The sequence below is a fragment of the Apodemus sylvaticus genome, chromosome 2, assembly GCF_947179515.1.
Source record: "Apodemus sylvaticus chromosome 2, mApoSyl1.1, whole genome shotgun sequence".
Classification (NCBI taxonomy): domain Eukaryota; kingdom Metazoa; phylum Chordata; class Mammalia; order Rodentia; family Muridae; genus Apodemus; species Apodemus sylvaticus.
This window is the reverse complement of record NC_067473.1, coordinates 75,355,795-75,375,184: the sequence shown is the minus strand read 5'-3', so window position 1 is coordinate 75,375,184 and position 19,390 is coordinate 75,355,795. Positions and strand designations below refer to the sequence as shown.

The 19,390-nt window shown below is 46.9% G+C and overlaps 1 protein-coding gene across 11 annotated transcripts in view; it reads left to right on the top strand.

The window, feature by feature from the left end:
* Positions 1-19,390, top strand: part of Osbpl3 (oxysterol binding protein like 3) — a 163,831-nt gene that overhangs the window by 81,433 nt on the left and 63,008 nt on the right. For 7 of the 11 annotated variants that reach the window (XM_052173718.1, XM_052173715.1, XM_052173716.1 and 4 more), the window contains one exon: positions 6,270-6,505. In XM_052173718.1, coding sequence (XP_052029678.1) covers positions 6,413-6,505 — 93 coding nt within the window. In that variant the 5' untranslated portion in view covers positions 6,270-6,412. Of the gene's footprint in view, positions 1-6,263; positions 6,506-19,390 lie in introns of all 11 variants that reach the window. The other 4 variants (XM_052173708.1, XM_052173712.1, XM_052173714.1 and 1 more) reach the window with 1 other exon arrangement.

Sequence of the window (19,390 nt, the reverse complement as noted above, 5' to 3'; positions counted from 1 at the left end):
CCCTTCATTGTGGGGGGTGGGCGGGCATATTTTTTTTTCTATTTAGCTAGGCCCCGCCCCATCTTCTAGACTCCACCCAGCACACCTGCCAGCCCAACAGAGAAGCCTTGGCCAGAGATATAGAGTGGCAGGGAGAGAGGATGAACTAAAGAAGAAGGCCTTAGACATGGCAGAGAGCTCTACAGACACTTCAGAGAGGTCTGTGGATGGGATGCATGAAAGGAAGACATGTGCACAAGGTTCCCTGACCCAGTGAGTTCAGAGGACAGGAAGTGGGGCTCATGCCTGTGGGAATACACGTGCTCACCCGGAGGACGAGGTCCCAGCCTTTGCAACTTTTGCTACTGATGTTTGGACTTTGGACTTGACTTTTCTGCAGAGTGCAGAGACAGATAAAATGCCGTCTGTAAGTTGGATGTATCCCAGCTTCTAGCTGTCAGGATGCAATGAATGACTCCAGCTATAGGAAACGTGACTAATACTTTCATGGTCCAAAAGTAAAGCTGGAGTCCAAAAGGAAACAGCTGTTTGTGGACGGGAAGAGGTGGAGGAAAGGCTTCATGGAGAGGGTACTGTCGAAAAATGGTTCGAGGAGGATAGAGGACATTTCTGCAGGTGGGGGAGAGAAACCGGGTAAGGAGGGGTTCCATGAAGACAGATGAGTGAGGATAAAGGGGTGTGGCTGTGGAAGGGTGGGGTACCCTGAGCTTTTATGAGTGTGAGCTTTTGGAGATGGAGTTTGGGTAGTAGCAGCTAAAATATAGTTGACTGACATCTGCCAAGGACCACGCTGAGTGCTTTAGTTGTAGTAGAACCCAATGATGCCTTTTCTGTCATCAACACCTGTGGTCAGGTGAGAAAACAACCCATCCATGTAGTAATGTGCATCAAGTGGCAGAGAGCCGGAGTCCAAGGGCCTCAGTACAACGGTATCGTCGCATGTTTCACATGCTGGCTTTGCAACGTCTACTTACCCTCTTGGGATAAGCAGCTTGGGGATAAGGGGACGGAGGGAAAGCCTGCCTGGACAGTGACAGGTCACGGGACTCTGAGAGGAATAAGTAGGTAAGCAAGGAGAGAAACACTAATTGCATAGGGTTGTGGGGGCTGAAAATGGATCGGTGTTTTTGAGAATTAAATATTATCAAGCCAGTTGGAGTTGATGAGCGTCAGGAGAGCCACACTTTGGGGATCTGGGAGAAGAAGTCTGTTTGGATGAGGACTGGTGGTTGGTTGGGAAGTCAGAAGCAGGTGTCGGCATGACCTCCAAGGGAGTTTCTAGGAGTCTTGACGTTAGAGGGATCAATACAGGGCCACTCAGCAGGCTCAAGAGAGGGAAAGAGCTGGGTGTCAGCTGCCTTACTGAAACTTGGCACAGGTAAGATTGCCAAGAGTGGAATCTTCTAGGAAGGATACATGAGGACAAAACTTTGATAGAGGCTTATGGTAGCACTTGTGCTTCTCACGAACACTGGGCACGAAAGCAAAGGTATAGAAACGACCTAAGGCCCAGGGACCAGTGAATGCATCAAGAACACAGTGCCAGCATGTGGCCTGTCATAGAAACAGAACAATCCTAGCGCAGACAAAAGCATGGATCATGTGTTAAGTGAAATTGGCCAGTTGCAGAAAGAGGAGCACTGGGCAGCCTCTCTTACGTAAGTAGTCTGAAATAGTCACACGCAGAGAAGCAGCGGTGGGAGGAGACGTTGCTGTGCTGGCTACAGGGTTGTGTTTTTGCAACATAAGCTCTGGAGCTCTGGCGTGTAACCTCCTGCCTGTAGATAATGAGCCTTCGTGGTACACCCGAAGTCTGCCAATTTCACATTAAGTACTCTGACCACAATAAAAGTAAACACACAAAACCCATTAGCTGCTATACCTACAGACATGGGTTTAAGAGGAACCAGAAAACACATTCTCCATCAAAGACCTTAGAAAATTCTAGAGTCGTTGCACGAACATGCTAGAATCATGTCTGCAGAGCGAAGGTTTTCAGTGAGCTGGGCCCATAAGAGAAGCTGGAAAGCCTGAGAGCATTTCTCTAAGGTTGGAGCCCAGACCCAGAGCATAGAGCTGCCAGGTTTGGTTCTTATTTTCACAAAACAGCAAATCAGGTTGTTCTGTCTTTTTGCTAAGGAGAGCTAACTGGACGGCACAAGCTGAACATGGGGGGCATCACCCACAGTGGTGAGGCAGCTGGGGACAGGTGCCCAGCTGAGTCAAGGGATCCAGTGTGGCTTGGCCCCAGCACATAGCAGAAGACAGGTTCTCTCAGTGTTCTTGGGAGTTGGGTGGGGAACTGTTGGATATAATGATTGAGATTGGTACCAGGTACCTGGGCTGGGTGGCCCCTGGGAAGACTGTCAGAGAAAGGGGCTATCTGAAAACTCTAGACTAATTCTCAACCCTGCTTGCATGGCCTGCTGGAGTAGCTCTCACTGGGCTCAGTACATTCGGCTCTTCACTTTGGATGTGCAGGCTCCATGATTTAAAAAAAGGGAGAAGTTATGGGTCCTCCCCTTGGTGATAAAGCTGATTTGGAAACAGGCCTGACGCTGAATTCTGTCATAGATATAACACTTGTAATAGACAGGTGCACAAAAGCCTTCCCAGTAGCCGGGTGGTGGTGGCGCACGCCTTTAATCCCAGCACTTGGGAGGCAGAGGCAGGTGGATTTTTGAGTTCGAAGGCCAGCCTGGTGTACAGAGTGAGTTCCAGGGCAGCCAGGTCTACACAGAGAAACCCTGTCTTGAAAAAACCAGAAATAAAAGTATCCCCAAACCTGTGAGGCCGCTCCAGCACACCCCAAGAATTTGTGGCAATTTATGAGCACCTCCCTGTACAGGAGGATCAGCCGCAGGAGCTTCTGGGAGCTGCAGAATGTTCTGTTCCTCAAGCCAGGTGCTAGTTCTGTATTTGCCAAAGTACAGTTCTATATGTACTCTAAGATTGGTGCACTTTACTGGAAAAGGCTAAGGAAAAGAAAAATGGATATAAATGGCCATTCTGTGTATGACAGGGAAGCTATTACATTTTGTTCAGATCAGCATGTTTCTTGAGTTAGATAAAGTTTTTTTTTTTTTTATCCAGGGGTCATTAAGTGAGGCAGGAACATTGAATGTCTTTCATGGGTGTCTTAGTCAGGGTTTCTATTCCTGCACAAACATCATGATTAAGAAGCAAGTTGGGGAAGAAAGGGTTTATTCAGCTTACACTTCCACATTGCTGTTCATCACCAAAGGAAGTCAGGACTGGAACTCAAGCAGGTCAGGAAGCAGGAGCTGATGCAGAGGCCATGGAGGGATGTTTCTTACTGGTTTGCTTTCTCTGCCTTGCTCAGCTTGCTTTCTTATAGAACCCAAGACCACCAGCCCAGGGATGGCACCACCCACAATGGGCCCTCCCCACTTGATCACTAACTGAGAAAATTCCTTACAGCTGGATCTCATGGAAGCACTTCCTTACCTGAAGCTCCTTTCTCTGTGATAACACCAGCTTGTGCCAAGTTGACACAAAACCAGCCAGTACAGTGGGTCAGTCCTCATCCTAGTATCTCAGAGGTCTCTGAATCAGCAACATGGGCTCCTGGTCCCATATATCTCCTGAGGAATTCATCATTATGACTTTCATAGGTCAAGACAACTACTCAGAGTAGAAGATGTCCCTTAGTTGAGGCCAAGCCCTGCCTTAGAGTGGGCCTATCCCAACCCGGAAGAGTCCTTGAGAGTGGATGCAGGAATCCTTCCCCCGACAGCTCTGGCTTAGCCATGCAGAGTCCCTGAGCGTGGATATGGGAGTTGTCAAGTATACAGTGACCTCCAGTAGTGGTGCTGGGATCTGTAGACTCAAGGCACTGCTCCTTTGTTCTTTACTCTGAGAATTAAACATATCCTCTTTCTAGAATGAACTTCATTTGTCCTTTAGAGTACAGAAAGTCCCAGAGAGCAAATATTTCCCTGGCTCATATTCCCAGACTGCTTTAGAATGGGTATGGGAGGAAATGGGAGGTGGGGGAGACAGGTGTGGTGAGTGCGAACCCTAGGAGCCAATTCGATGGTTTTAGAGACTCAGAGCCTTTATCTACCGATTAGTTCCCTCCAAAGTGAGACTGTGAGTCAGGAGATAAAGGCGACCCCTTTGATCCGTTGCCTGAGTTGGGGTCTGGGCTTCTCCTTTGGAGGCAAGGGTTTTATAATACCCATGACTCAACTTAATGCCCAAGGTCCTGTCCCTCCCCCACATTTCACACACACACACACACACACACACACACACACACACACACTCCCTTCCCATGTTCTCCTTTATCAGAAACTCTGGCTTAGAAAAACAAAGCTTGGCACAAATGACAGAAATCCTTTGTTAGTATTCCTAGGCCTCTGTGGACATGTTGCCATAGTGATGGCTGTACACACACACACAGACACACACACACACAGAGTCACTGAGGGTACCATTGGTTTCTTTTTTTCCCCTTTCTTAGACAACAGACAAACTATTAGTGTCTTTACAGTTACTCTTGGCACTCTTAAGCTAGTTTAATTTGCTTCTGATTCAGCTATACTTAGTCATGGCCTGTAAGCAGAGCTAACTTTATAGAGAGCCAGCGTTGTTTGTCTTCAGGCCTAGACGTTGTTAGAGCCAGTTTGTAATGATTCCAGAGAGGGAGAGCAGGCTAGAGTAATGTGCTGTGTTTGTTTCTCCTCTGTTGCTATGATAGAACACCTCGACAAAGTCAGCTTATAGGTGGAAAGCTTGTCATGGGCTTATGTTTCCGGAGGGATGAGTCTATGATGGTGGAGTGTAGGCATCGCTGAAGGAACCAGAGGCTGAGGGCTCATGTCTTCAAACACAAGCACAGAGCAGAGGGAGAGAACAGCGAGGAGGGTGAGGCTCGTCACTAAGACATATGCCCTTCAGTAAGACCACACCCCTAAACCTCCAAAACCAGGCTCACCAACTACAGACCAAGTGTTCACGTGCATGAACCTATCAGAGGGTCAGTGAGCAGAGAAGAAGGGGGGATCATCTCCAAACTACCACTCTTGGGACTTGACTTCTATGGCTATAGGTCCCTTAATTTGTTTTCTGAGATTTAGATAGTTCACTACATTGCTTTGATTTTAGCTTAGAGCTTTAATATAATCATTTTTAGAGAGCAAAATGCCTGAAAGACATTATAAAACTTGAGTATTTAATAATTAATCCCATTTGATATCCTATCTGACTAGTTAGTTTCAGAGCAATCATGTAGCAGTCTTCTTTAAAAATTAAACTGTGTGAACACTCTGAGGGGGGTTGCAGAATTAATTGAATTTAGTGTGTTTAGTAAGGCCCTGGCCTTCTGCAGCCCAAGCCAAACACATCAATTGCCCTTAACCCAAGGCTGGGGATGAAAATGGTGCTTCCTGGGGTTTCTCCTGTATGCAGTGTGAGGGTATAAGACTCCTATAGCTGCAGAACTGGCAGCTGGCAGCCTTAATAGCTACTTGGACATGGGTTGGGGGTGAGAGTTACTGTCTAGGCCCCAGTCGGGGTTTTTCCCCACTTTGTGCCTGGCTAGAGACCTCACTTACTAGAAGCTCCCTGGCCCTCTCTGTAAAACAGAGATAACACCCTCCCATCAGACTGTTAAAGAATGAGACAGTATTTGTGGGAATCCTTATGGAAGCCACTGTTGGAGGATTTGGCAGAGTATCCTGTACCCTACCCACTGATCACTACTTCAATTGCTGTTGTGCTACCAGATGTGGGAGATTCACTGCCCCCACCCCCACATCCCCTCCAGTTTTTGTTACATTACACTACAGATGTCTTTAGAAGGAATTTAAAAAAACTCCTTTTGCATAAGAAACACACTGCTGTTCTCAAAACACACACACACACACACACACACACACACACACACCAAAGCAAAACAAAGCAATAAAAAAGCAAAACCCCCAAAGAATTAAAAATGATTAGAATTACATCGACCTCATCTTTTCAGTAATTCCATCTGTGCATTTCAGTGACATTGAACAGTTTTACAGTGCGGTATAGCCTTTGTCACTGTCTGGTTCCAAAACATTTTCATCACCTTCTAAGGGTGATAACTATTTAAGCAGTCACTTCCGGTCTCTCCCTGATCCCACACCCTGGCAGCCAGAAAGTGACCTCCTGACTCTGGTTCGCTGACTCTGGGCGTGCATCTCCACAGACTGTTATATAATAATGGCTGATGTTTGGTCTCTGTCATTCTCTAATTATTTTTCTTTCAGTTTTAGAGATTTCCTCTGAGACATCCAGAATGGCTTTTAGACGCATTAGGTAAGAGCTGACACCTGCCTGCGAGGACTTCATACCCTCATCTCTACCATCTTCCCATGGCATTTTGACTGCGCTGAGCCCAAGGGACCAGCTCTCCACCATGAGTGACGAGAAGAATCTGGGCGTGTCTCAAAAGTTGGTTTCACCTTCAAGAAGCACAAGTAGCTGCTCCTCCAAGCAAGGGAGCCGGCAGGTAACGGGTTAACCTCTGTGGGTCTTAACGTGCAAGCCGGAAGCAAGAGCGGGGTTTGCAGGTACAGATGTGTGTTCCCTGGGAGACATCTCCTCTCGGTTTAAGAGCAAGCCCTTGTTGTCCATCCTACCTGGTTACATGAGGAAGATCAGTTCATGCCCCTCCAGGGTGCTGAGAACGCATTGGGTTCTGTGTGTTGTTTTGCAACTGTCTACCAACACAGGCACTAACATTCCCATTTTCCCTCCAAGGAAGCTGAGTCACATGGACCAGATTACTTGCCCCAGTGAGGAGCAGATGCTAAATGAGAGCACCATCTCTTGCTCGAGGGCCCAACTTTCTCTTTTTAAAGATTTCTTTTTTTTTTTTAATTTCTGTGTTCTGTCTATGGGTGTTTTTGCCTGCACGGATGTCTCTGCAGCACTTGTGTGTAGTGCTCTCAGAAGATGACAGGTGACATCAGTTCCCCTGGAACTCTTATAGCTGAATATTAGTTGCCATTCCACCACGATGCTGGGAACTCGAACCCAGGTCCTCGGCAGCCCCTCCCACCTTTCCTTATACCCTAGTAACCAAAATAGCAGTTATCGCTTTCCCAGTAATAACATTACTACCTCTACTTCCTTCTATTCACCAATATTTTGATGAAAGCCTATACCTCCAGATTGTCTGTGAGGAGCTAAAGTCTCACCTGCTATTTTTCTCCTAATGAGATAAGAGAAGCTAGTAAACATGGGAAAATGATGGAGAAAACAGTAAAACAGAGGCGAGAATCCTTAACTCCCTGGTAACTGTCCATGGTCACTAGTTGTTTCTTGGTCTCCTTTCCAATAAGGCTTTGCTGGCAGATCTGCTGGTGTCTGTTGGTGACTACAAGGGCATGTCAATCACTGGGAGCCGTCCGTCCCTGCTTCACCAAGGGAGATATGCAAGAAAGCTGGATTTCCGACCTGAGAGGCCTTTGAATTGTTCAGTATTTACTGGCTCTTGCCTTTGCCCTGTGAGAAGTCTGGCCAAAGAATTTGCTTTTGTCCAGATTTGGAAGTAATAATTAAGCAACGAGCAGCCCACCTCGGGAACAGTGAATAATGGTGACTCAGCTAAGTGTCTCTTAGTTTGAACACTTGTCTCAGTAGGGGAGCTCTGTCACACACAAGTCCATGCTTTCGGGCAAATTAAAGCTTGCTGTGGGGAGCCCTTTAAGATCTGGGGTTTTTTTTTTCCTTCTCAGTACTTGTCTTTGTGTGTATGTGCGCATGTGTCCATGCCTGTGGATAGGGCTGCACCTGTACCATGATGTGCATGTAGAGACTGGAGACAATCGCTGCTGTGGATTTTCAACTTCCACCTTGAGACAATCTCTTCCTTGTTTTATGCCGCTTAATACCGGGCTGCTTAATACCATGCCGCCCCGGTCCAAGGACTCTCCTATCTCTGCCTCTCATCTAGTAAGAATGTTGACATTTCAGATGCTTGGGCTATGACCTGACTAGAATGAACTGAGACTCTCATGTTGTGTGGTGTGTTGGTTAGTTTTGGTTGTTTTGTTTTGTTTTCTGCTATCAGTCTGACATAAACTCAGGTCACCTGAGAAAGTAGAAGGAACCTCAGCTGAGAAAACGTTTCCATTACATTGCCCTGTAGGCAGGTCTGTAGGGGAATTTTCTTGCTTAGTGCTTGTTGTAGGAGGGACCAGCCCACTGGAGGCAGTGGCTGTACCACCCTTTGGTTGAATAAGAAAGCAAGCCAAGCACACTATGGGGAGCAAGTAAGGAAGAAGCATTCCTCTGTAGTTTTTGTTTGAGTTCCTGCCTCCAGGTTCCTGCCCTGCTTGAGTTCCTGCCCTGGCAGCCCTCAGTGATGGCCTGTAATGAGGCTGTGAAAGCCAAATAAAGCCTTTTGTTTCCGGGTTGCTCTTTGTTGTGGTCTTTCTTACAAAGAAGAAGGCAAACTAGAACCTGGGATAAGCACCTTTACCCTCTGACCTAACTCCCCTGCCTCTGGGATTTTTTTTTTTTTAAATGATTAAGTTTGTCTCCAGCTAAAGGCCTAACACCATAGGTCCCTAGAGATCTGCTTGCGTGGGAGTGAGTGTGCCTGCTCACTTGGGCAGCTGCCACCAGGCTTTCCCACTTCTTCAGCCAGCACTCAGGTTTGGACCAGAGCAGAATGTGTCATTTGTCCCTCCCCCCACTCCAGCAACTTTCTCCAAGCAGCGCCTCTTCTTCTGCCCGCCTTTGCTTCACGGGGAGGCGGTGCTCAGAGAGGTAGCAAGTCCTCCCCAGAGGACTATGTCTTCCAGCATGTTCGTTGGTGTTGGTCAGTTGGTTTTCACAATGCTAGTTTCACTCCTAGTTTCCATAAAAATAGCAAGAGGAACTCGCCCCACCCAACGCTTCAAACTTTTCTACTTTTGACATTTATCAAAAGGTCTTTTCTATCTAAGGCCTTCCACTTTAATTTGCATAACCAATCCACACAGTTGCTTTCTGTGCTGGTCAGGTTTCTGTCAACATAAACAACACAAACAAGTCCTCTGGGAGAAAGGATCTTCAATACAGAATTGTCGCTAGCAGATTCACCCGTAGGCATGTCTGGGGGACATTTATTGATTGTTGGTTGATGAGGGGGGGGGGTCAGTCCACTGTGGGCAGTGCCACCCTACACAGGTGGTCCTGGGTGGCATAAGAAAGCAAGCTGATCAGGCAGGCCGCGGGGAGCAAGCCGGTGAACAGTGTTTTCAGGTTCCTGCCTGCGGTTCCTACCTTCACTTCCTTCTAGAAGGAGGGCATAGCAAACCGGTAAACCCTTTCTCCCCAAGTTGTTTTTGGTCTTGATCACAGCCAAAAAAAGCAAACTAGAATACTTTATTAGTGTAAATGTTTGTATTTCCTCTGTGGCAGAGAAAGTAGAGAATTCAATATATTTATTTCATGACTAGCCTGAATTTAGTTTTAAAACCCCTGTTGACTTTGGAGGAACTGTACATCCGAGTCTCTCCACTGTTTTCTGACAGAGGTAAGTGTTCTGCCCTTGGCTAACACAGCTCATCTGTCCTGGATGCCTCTGTCATCCATCACTAGCCTTTGCCTGCCTCACACCCTGGCCAGCGCTCTGCTGGCCCCTCAGCTGTGGAAGCTCTCCTTTGCTGGCCTTTGGGGTCTCAGCCACTTCCACAGCATCTGTTGGCTGCTCAATTAAGCAAAGCAGCACATTTCCAGCCTCATCACAGGATGCTCAAAACGGCAAGGTTTCCACAGTCACCGGCTGCACTGGAGACAGGGTAAAGGTTTCCACAGCCACAGGCTGCACTGGAGACAGGGTAAAGCAGCAACTGTCGACTTCTGGTTTTGAAGGTGCCACTGTCTATTTTCCTTTCATCCTAAGTGAGTTTGTCCCATGTGCATATCACCAGCCGTTATCCATGATGCTAGTTTTTCTGGACTGAGGTCAGAGCCTCATCTTGCATGTCTTCTGTGAAATCTATAGTCACCTGTCCTGGTTTGGGATAGGCTGTGGCCTGCCTTCTACTCCCAGGGACTCTGATCCAGGGCAAGTCTCACATTGCATTGGGAACTCCTTTTCCATGGTGAGAATGGAATGGATCCTCGTCAGACCAGCAGATAACCTGGCCCAGGTTCAGCTGCCTCCTTCCACTGCCCCGGATGAGCAGATGGCCAAACCTCCGTTCTTTGTGCCGTGGGCAGTGCACCATCCTGGTTCGTGGCAATGAGCCTGGCTCAGGTGGAGGCCCTTTTAGCTCCCTAAGCTCACAGATGTAAGCCAACCGACACTTTCGCCCACAGTATGTTTTAACTCTTTACTTTTCTTTCAGACCCATGAAGACTTTCAGACTTTTACAAACATAATCTTTTTCCCCTTTAGCTTTACTGAGGTGTGACTGACAAATGGAAATTATACCTATTTATAGTCTATACTATGCTATTTTGATATTTGCATATGGTGTGGATGATAAACACAGTCCAGATAACAAATGTTCCGATCATCCTCCATAGTTAGAGCTGGTGTGTGGCTAGCAAGAACATTTAATATCTGCTCTCCTGGACTGGGGAGGGAGATGCTTGGTCCATTGGGTGTCCAAGGACCTGGGCTCAACCCCCAGAAGCTACATAAAGTTGGGTGTGGTGACAGACACTTGTGAAACCAGCCCTGGGAAGTGGAGACAGACACCTTACATGTTCAGAATTGCTTCCCTCTGAGGTACTGGAACTTTGAGTTTTGGATCTACACCCTCATGTCCTCTAATCTACAAGTGTGTTGTACCTTCATCCCACCTTCTGCCTCTGTCAGTTCCAGTTCTCACATGGCATGTTTACCTATGACAGTGCACAGTGTGCGTTCCGGTGCTTTGCGTAGTGCCCTCCAGCTTTATCCATGTCACAGATGTAAAGATGACATCCTTTTAAAAGGCAGAATATTATTTCTTTCTGAAGAAAAGATATTATGTATATCTGTATGAGAAACTGTGGCACGAGTGTGCTAAATGTATATACATACAACATTTTCTTTTCAGACTTCTGTTTTTACTCCATGAATATGAGACAGCCTAGAAGTGCATAACTTTACTCATTTTTACTATGCTTGGAGTCTGCATGACAGCAGAAAGAAGACAAAGCTTGAATTTAAAATACTATAGATAACCTCACACTACACATATTATACACACACACCACATTTTGTGCAGATCATGCATACTGTACATGTCACACACATACATACCACACTCATATACATCATATGTGTGATATTTTAAAATAAGAATAAAATGCCCTGTTGGTCATGGGACTGAGTCTTCCTAAACAGTCTTCTCTTAGGTTCTCATCCAGCACAGACAGCTGGTGATCAGAGTCTCTATACCTTGGACTTTCTGTTTGTGAAGCTGTCTTTGCTTGTCTTTGATTCTTGAACTGACTTGAACTTGTCCTTTCAATATGCACGTGTAAAGTGTACGGGAGCCACGCACCTCCTTGTAGATCCCCATGCATATATTTATCTCTCACTTCTGTGTAGCTCTCTCCCCCGCAGCCTGTGCACGTGTCTCTCACTCCTGTGTAGATTCCCCGTGCATGTATGTACGCAGTTGCATGTAGATACTCCCCTGTTTATGTATCAATGCTAAATGAACTTGCTTTCTCGAAGGAGAACATGAGAACTAAGTGAAATAGTGACGAAAGTGCCTGGGCTGGCCCATGAGGGATGTTCAGGGCATGAAGATCAAGTTAATCAGTTACTAGACATGTGGTTGCTAGGCAGAAAGATGCCTGTGCAGGCTGTTCTGTGGATTCATGAAGTAGGTGAAGGGGTATATAGGTAGGAGAGACACTTGCTATTTTTAAACGTATAAAATAGGAGCAATTATCATTTCCTTTTGTCTTTCCCTCACTGCTCCCCTTCTATTCCTGCCTAGAAACGTCAAAGTATTGTATTTTAGAAGCCAGACGGGACTAGACAAAATGATGGGTATGGGTATGGCTTGTCTTTATTAGAAGAGCCCAGTTATCAAGGTATCTTTTGGTTTTGGTTGTTTTGGGGGGTTTTGTATATTTTTTTCAACTACTTCTCTTGAGAAGCTACTACTGAACATACTTGATTAGGAGATGTAAAACTATGGAGGACAGAGGAGCCCAACAGAGCATCACACGTGAGAGCCCGCTGATGAAAGGCCCCGGGTGGAGTGAGGCTCCCATTCTGTAACGAGATGTTAGCATTTGACATGAAAATCAGAGATGAGAAAGTAAGTTCTGCTAACACAGTTCACAAGCACGCTCCTGCCTCAGCCTGGGGCTTGAAAAGGAGAGATGTATTCCTGGGTGAGTCTCCCCATGGTCACTCAGCTTGCTCCTGTCACCTGCTATCCCTGGGCTATCTTTCAGTGGCATTTGAGCTCCCTCGGGTCAAAAGATGAGAGTTAATTTATGCAGCCATTGGCTGATGCTACACTTCAGAAACCACAACCAGCCTGGGCTCAGTGCTAGAATCTACAGAACAGATAGGTTGACTGGGAGAGAATTTATCAGTTTTGCAGTGAAGTAAAATATAATGTTCAGGTGTTGACATTTTCGGTTGAGTATTGAACATGCTGAGATCTAAGCCAGGTGTGGTGGTGTATGCCTATAATCACACTACTTGAGAGACTGAGGCAGGAGGATTGCAAGTTTGATACTAGCTTGGGCCATAAGACTCTGTCAAGGAGAAGGAAGAAGAGAAGGGTGAGGAAGAAGAGGAGGTGAATGCAGTCACGTTGATTGATTTAATTTAGTGGCACTGAATTTGATGAGGTTCCTTATTAAAGTGTGGACTGCATCAGCACTACATTAAGGCAGCATGACTATGGGACCCCCTGTCATGCCACGTTGTCTTCTGGTGTCACCTTGGTTCCTTTCCTGTTGCTGTCACGGGGTATTTGAGACTGATGGTTTCTAAAGAATGAAGAATACTTTATTTGGCTCTTGATTTGGGGAAGTACAAAGTCGAGGAAAACCCTGGCATGAGTCACGCCGTGCTGCTTGAACTCACAGCAGAAAGCAGCAGCACCAGGAGCACCTGTACGACCTTTGTGATGACGACCTGCTAGGTGACTAATGGAGAAGTCACTCCAGAAAGGAAGGCCACCGTCCCCTTTTAATGACTCTGGTGCTGACCTTTGAGAGCAATGGGGACTTCCTGGGTCCTGACCGGATGACTTGGGTGCCAAGCAGTTGGTGGTCACCAGGGAGTCACCTTGAAACAATAGCTCCAAGTTCAGTGTTGCATGCTGATGATGGTCAAAGACATGAGCCGCGCCAGGTGGCTGCATCACAGTGAGAGCTGCATTAAGGAAAAGTGAGAAGTGAAAGAAAATGGAGAGAGACCCCCGAGAGTGGGAGGGGCCCCAAGAGAGGGAAAACCACTGGGTTTGCCTAAGAGGTTTTTGTTTTTGTTTTTTAAATAAAACTTAAGCAGAGACTGGACAAAGACTGAGGTCATTTTTATTGAGACTGGTGGACCTATCATGAGCTGAGCTATGAGGGCCACACAACACTCTATGCTTGTTCCTCTGGGGCAGCCATGGAGATGGCCAGGTACTGCTCATGTGATGCTTACCCAGTTATGGTGGTGGCCTCACATCCAAGCCCCCTTCTGTCCACGTTTAACCCATGCCTTGTTAGCTTGGCTTGTCTATTGGCCTGGCTGGCCTTGTTATACATTGACGTTGCAGGCGTTGCTGGCTGATAATTGAAATATTCTTAATTGAAATATCCTTTCATTGTTCTCACATTGATGGGGCCAGCTTGTGGCTTTATCCTGGGTCTTTTCCATGTTACGGCCTAAGGACAGTCAACTCCTGCCTCAACTTCATCACTTCTTAAAGACCCTAACCCCCATCCCTCACAGTGACAGAGTTCAACATAAGTTTCAGGGGGTCAAACAAAATAACCATAACAAATCATCATAGGATATTAAGGACAGCAAGCATTAGCTCTGGAGACAGAAGGCCTGGGCTTAAATATTGGACAAACCTGTCCTAGGCACCCTCGGTGTGCCTGAGTTCTTTATCAGGTTATGCAAATTGTCAGAGTCCACAGGACCTGCTGTGGAAGTGCCTGACAAACAGACCACACTTCTTCTCTAAGCATGGGAGTGCCAGGGATCCTCAAGTTACCCCACAGGTGGCTGCTTCCCTGCCTCATCCTTAGAGCTGTGGGCAGAGACAGCATAAGGGCTTGGCATCTATCTAGGCCTCAGTGAGAGGAAGAGTCTACAAGGGACGCCGCAGGTCAGAGCCACACGGGAGCAACTTTACAGCTTCTGGCATATCCTCACGCTGTCCTCTGAAATCCCAAAATGACTAATGAAGTCCAGATTGCTTGTCTTGCTGTGGAAATGAAATATGGATGTTTCTGATATTGACTGCTGTGTCCAGAGTCAGGGGACCAAGGGGCCATCTCTTTGGAAAACACTGTCTTTAGATGCTAGAGGCGCCTTCAGAAGTCAATTTAAGGTCCACATGTCCTTTATAAATGATTGCTTAGAAAAGCCTCCCTAACTATCACCTCTGGGAGCATGAGGCAGGGCAGGATGGGTGGGTGAAGTAGTGTGTGTGCCCCGGTTTGCAGAGAGCTGTCTCTTTCTGGTCGTCCCAGCAGAGGAAAAGAACAATCTATTTTCTTTTTTGGCTTATTTTCTGGGCTTTTACTTCATTTTCCCACCAGCCTTTTGGCCATGGCTATGTTGTGATATTATGTTCTGGTATAGGAAGGGTGACAGAATAAGAATTAATTCACAGTGCACTTTCTCACCGAGGCTTTCAGAGAAGCAGACATCTGATATGGGAAGAGGTTAAAGCATTAGTGAAAGCGACAAGGACAAAGGCTCTTGTTCCTCTCTGTGTCTACAGAGGACAGGTGGTTCTTCCTCTCTGTGTCTAGAGAGGACAAGCAGTTGTTCCTCTCTCTGTCTACAGAGGCCAGGCCCTTATTTCATACCTGATCAAAAGAGCAAGGGAAACTGAACCCTAATTGCTTCCTAAAGTTTCCAACCTGTCTGGTCCAGTTTGTGCTTCTGGAATAAAAGGCATCGAGGAGGAGCTAATAGACTGCTCCGTGGGCAAGGGAATCGGATGTTCTTGCAGAGGATCTGGGTTTAGTTCCCAGCACCAACATGATAGCTTGCAAACAAATCTAACTCCAGTTCCAGTGAGTCCAGATCCCCTTCTGACTTCAAGCAGGAATGATGCAGACAGACAGACGTGCATGGCAGCACTCATAGATGGGATTAAAAATGAAATAAAAAGCCACAAAGAGAGTTTTCTCTGTTTTAGAATCACTGTCTTGATAAAAAACTTCTTGAGTTGCCTTAAGAAAATAAATATGTTTTTGTACAGTTGGCAGTAGCCCAGTGCAGGTCACAGGAAGGACGCCTCGGAACCCAGGTGTTGTAGGGGAGTACGTCTTCCCAGCTATGCAGCGCCTGGATGGCTCCCAAGACGCCTGAGCTGCAGCCTCGAGCTGAGCTGCCTCTTCAGCTCTTGTCACGGAAGAGAAAAATGCCACATCGGTAGTTTGGTGATGCCAGAAGGCAATGGCAGGCTAATGGCGGTCAAGATGGCTCAGCCACTAAAGCGTTCGCCACACAAGGCTGACAGCCCACTAAAACAGACAGACAAACAAACAACCTGGTGTGTGCTGGTAAGCATCTATAATCCCTGTGCTCCTACCAGAAAATGGAGGCGGAGAGAGAGAATCCCCAGAAGCTTGAACGCTAGAGTATGAAGTGCAGTAGAAATGGGAGACACCCTGCTTCAACATGCTAGGGAGAATTTACCCCTGAAAGTTGTCCTCGGACCTCACATGCACAGTGGCATGTGTATGCTTACACACACATCCCACACACATAGGCACACAATAATAAATAAAAGTACAAAAAAAAAAAATCCTAATGGCCCAGAAGTGACAGCGCAGGATGCAGGACAAGGCCAATCAGAAGACACCTAGACGCTGGTAGTAGAGTAGTGAGCATCTTCTGCCTTCCAGAGGACAGGCAGAGTAATCCGGTCTGCCGCTGGGTGCTGGCATTGGCACTGAGTCTAGTCATATTCCCCTCTGGACTTTTCACATGGGGGAAATAGCTGGTCAGTGTCCTGTTAGCTGGGTCCTGCTAGCTGGCACATCTCTGACCTCATTCTCTCCTTTACCTTGTGAGATTTGGTTGATTACTGGCCCCCTAAAAAAGAGGTGCACACACACATTCACCCTCATAACCTGTGAATGCACATTGTTTGGAAAGACTGCCTTAGCAGATGTGGTTAATTTAAGGACCTGGAAAGGGGCAGGATATCCTTAGTTGTCTGAAGGGCCCTAAATTAGTCAGCAAGAACGCCACCCAGGAGAAACACAGGGGAGAGCATGCTGTGGAGATGGAAACAGGCATGGTTAGTAGCAACAAGCTGAGGGGCAGCTGGGAAGCTGCAGCCTCCAGAGACCAGGATATCCCAAAACAGTCTACCTCCAACCTCCAGAGAGAGCCTGGCTCTGCCTACCCCAGGTTTGGGATTTCAGGCTTCCAGCACTGTTGAAGGATTTTAAACCTCAGAGCTGGGTGGTCATAGAATAGGCTATAATCCTGGCACACAGGAGGCTGAGAGAGGAGGAGCCTACATTCGAGGGCAGCCCGGGCTATATATAGCAAGGCCTCATTTCAAAATCAAAACCAGAGAGAGATTTATTGGTTGAAACTTTAAGCCACTAAGTTTGTGGCCATTTGCCATAACAGCCTCAGAAAATTAATTCTCTCTGCTTAGAGTCCTGGCTCAAGCTCTTAGTTCAAAGGCATGAGATACCTTGGGGATGGTGACTGTCTGAGCCCCTGCTATAGTGTGTGAAGTCCTCATCTGGCACCTTTCAATCTGCAACGCCTTTGCATTTCTCATGCATGATAACCTCCCAAGTATCATTGCTTGGTCAGATGTGGGGTGTACTAAGTGTGTGACCTTTGTGTATGGGAGGGTTTGCCATTTTAAATGCATGCAACCCACGCCTGTGATTCTAAGTCACGTATGGGCATTCCCCAGAAGGTTCTTCCATTAGCTCTCTGAGCACCCTGAGATGGAGACTGGAGAGCAGCATGGGTGTCTAGCGTAGACATGGGTTTCTCAGGGGTCACAGAGTGCCACTGTGTTTTCTCTGAGTACAGAGTCTGCAATTTTTTTCTTGCCAGTGTTCAGCTACCACAGGGCACTGTATGACACAACAGATTTTTTTTAAGTCAAAAGTTAATAAAGATAAATAAAAAAGGATGTTGCAAGATGGAAGGAACCCCAAAGCCTCTTGATTTTGTGACCTCCCAGGTAATTGATTTCACTTAGATTCTTAAGCAAAAGAACTCAACAGGTTACCATCATATCCTCCTTCAAATATGAATTTCAACAGACATTTCATGACTCTGGGGGAAAGCCTTTGATTACAAAAGATACAAATAAAAGAAGGCCAGAATTCACCGGGCGGTGGTGGCGCACGCCTGTAATCCCAGCACTCTGGGAGGCAGAGGTGGGCGGATTTCTGAGTTCGACGCCAGCCTGGTCTACAGAGTGAGTTCCAGGACAGCCAGGGCTACACAGAGAAACCCTGTCTTGAAAAAACCAAATCCAAAAAAAAAAAAAAAAAAAAACAACAACAACAACAAAACAAACAAACAAACAAAAAACCCCCAAAAAACAAAACAAAACAAAAGGCCAGAATAGGTTCTGTGTCCCTGGGTGGGAAAATCAATGCCTGTCTGGGTGTGTGTGGTAGGGCAGGGGCAGGAGGTGGGGCAGGGGCAGGGAGTTGGTGGCTCTGAAGGAATTCCACTGGGCCCTACTGCACTTGTGGATGTTCTTGTCCAGATGCAAGATTCTGTGTGTGCGCTGCAGAGCCCACAGATATGTCCTGTTGCTTAGCAGTTAAGTCCTGGGCAAGCTACTTTGGACTTCGGTGATGGTCCCCTCTGCGTGATGGGTGATGAGGGCACACAGGACACTTTACTCCCTTTATTACTGTCAGGACCGCCATCATAAGAGCTGTGACCACCCACCCCGCAATGGTAGGCTGCAGTTGGGCAGAGTGGCTCATGGGTGTCTCCATCATTAGTAGTAGCTATACCCCCTCCAAGGCCTGTTTACAGAACAATATTTGTGGGGAACGAGGAAATGTGTAAGGGATGTTTTCATAGCTGTTAAGCCTTTATACTATTCGAGGAATATTTAGCAATATCAATAACTTCCAAATATATCCGAGGAGCCTAAAAAGTGCTAAAGTAATTATAGTCATAAATGCCAAGTGAGTCATCGGCTGGCTGGGGACAGTCGTTGCATGTGTGCTTCCGTTTTTTAAAATGGTATTTTAATTATAAAACTGCCTGTGGTCAGTACAGTTGCAAGCATATGTCTTTTCTTTGGAAACCCAAGGTGGTCTCAGGCGGAGTGGTGGGACAGCTGACAACCCTCTTGGTGTCCTCCCACCGCTGTCACCCTCAGCACTGCCTCCCATGATTTCTGAGGGGACTGGGTGCCTAGAAGTCTTCCAGTGAGTCTGTCAGGTGTCTGTGTTTTGTAACTGGCCAGGTACTAAGCCTGGGAGCATTTGGGGGCCTGGATCCTCTGGGTGTTTCTCTCTCAGCTCTCTTCACCTCTGTGATGGGAGAGAAAGCCCAGTGACTGAGGATCCCCAAACGACCCTCAGAATCAATGTGGGCTCAAGCCCATGCTCATCCCCTTCTAGAATCTTCTATCCAGAAGTCAGAGTTGTGCTTGAGGTGATATCATTAAAGCTGTGCTTCCCAGGGCATGTGTTCCTGACAAGATTTAGTTGAGGTCTTAAGAATTCATTTATTGTGACCTCTCTCTCTCTCTCTCTCTCTCTCTCTCTCTCTCTCTCTCTCTCTCTCTCTCTCTCTCTCTCTCAAACTTAGCATCCTTTCTGTCCTCCTAGGCCAGGCTCCATTAGCCTTTGATGGAGCACTCCCAGGGCTAAGGAGTACTCTTTCCCAGAGCACTTGTGCCACTGATGATTGATTGTTAGACGGTCTCCTGCAGAGCTGGACTCTAAGGGCTTAGGGCACTACTCATCAGTCCTTGGAGTCTTCGTCCTTTGGAGCTCTTAAAGACAGCCTGCTCTTCTGGAAGTGGCCCAGCCAATGACTGACGCTCAGTCCCTCCCCCACTCGTGAATGCGGATGTGTGTCCACAGGATCTCCCCTCCCCAGCCCGTGAGCTGAGATGCGTACTCACAGGATCTCCCAGTGATTTCCATTGCATTTGACCCTCACATACCAATCTGCCTCTAAATGTTTTTCTTTTTCTTTCTCTTGCTCTTTAGCTTTTTGGCACTTGTAAAACTTTAGCTGAGA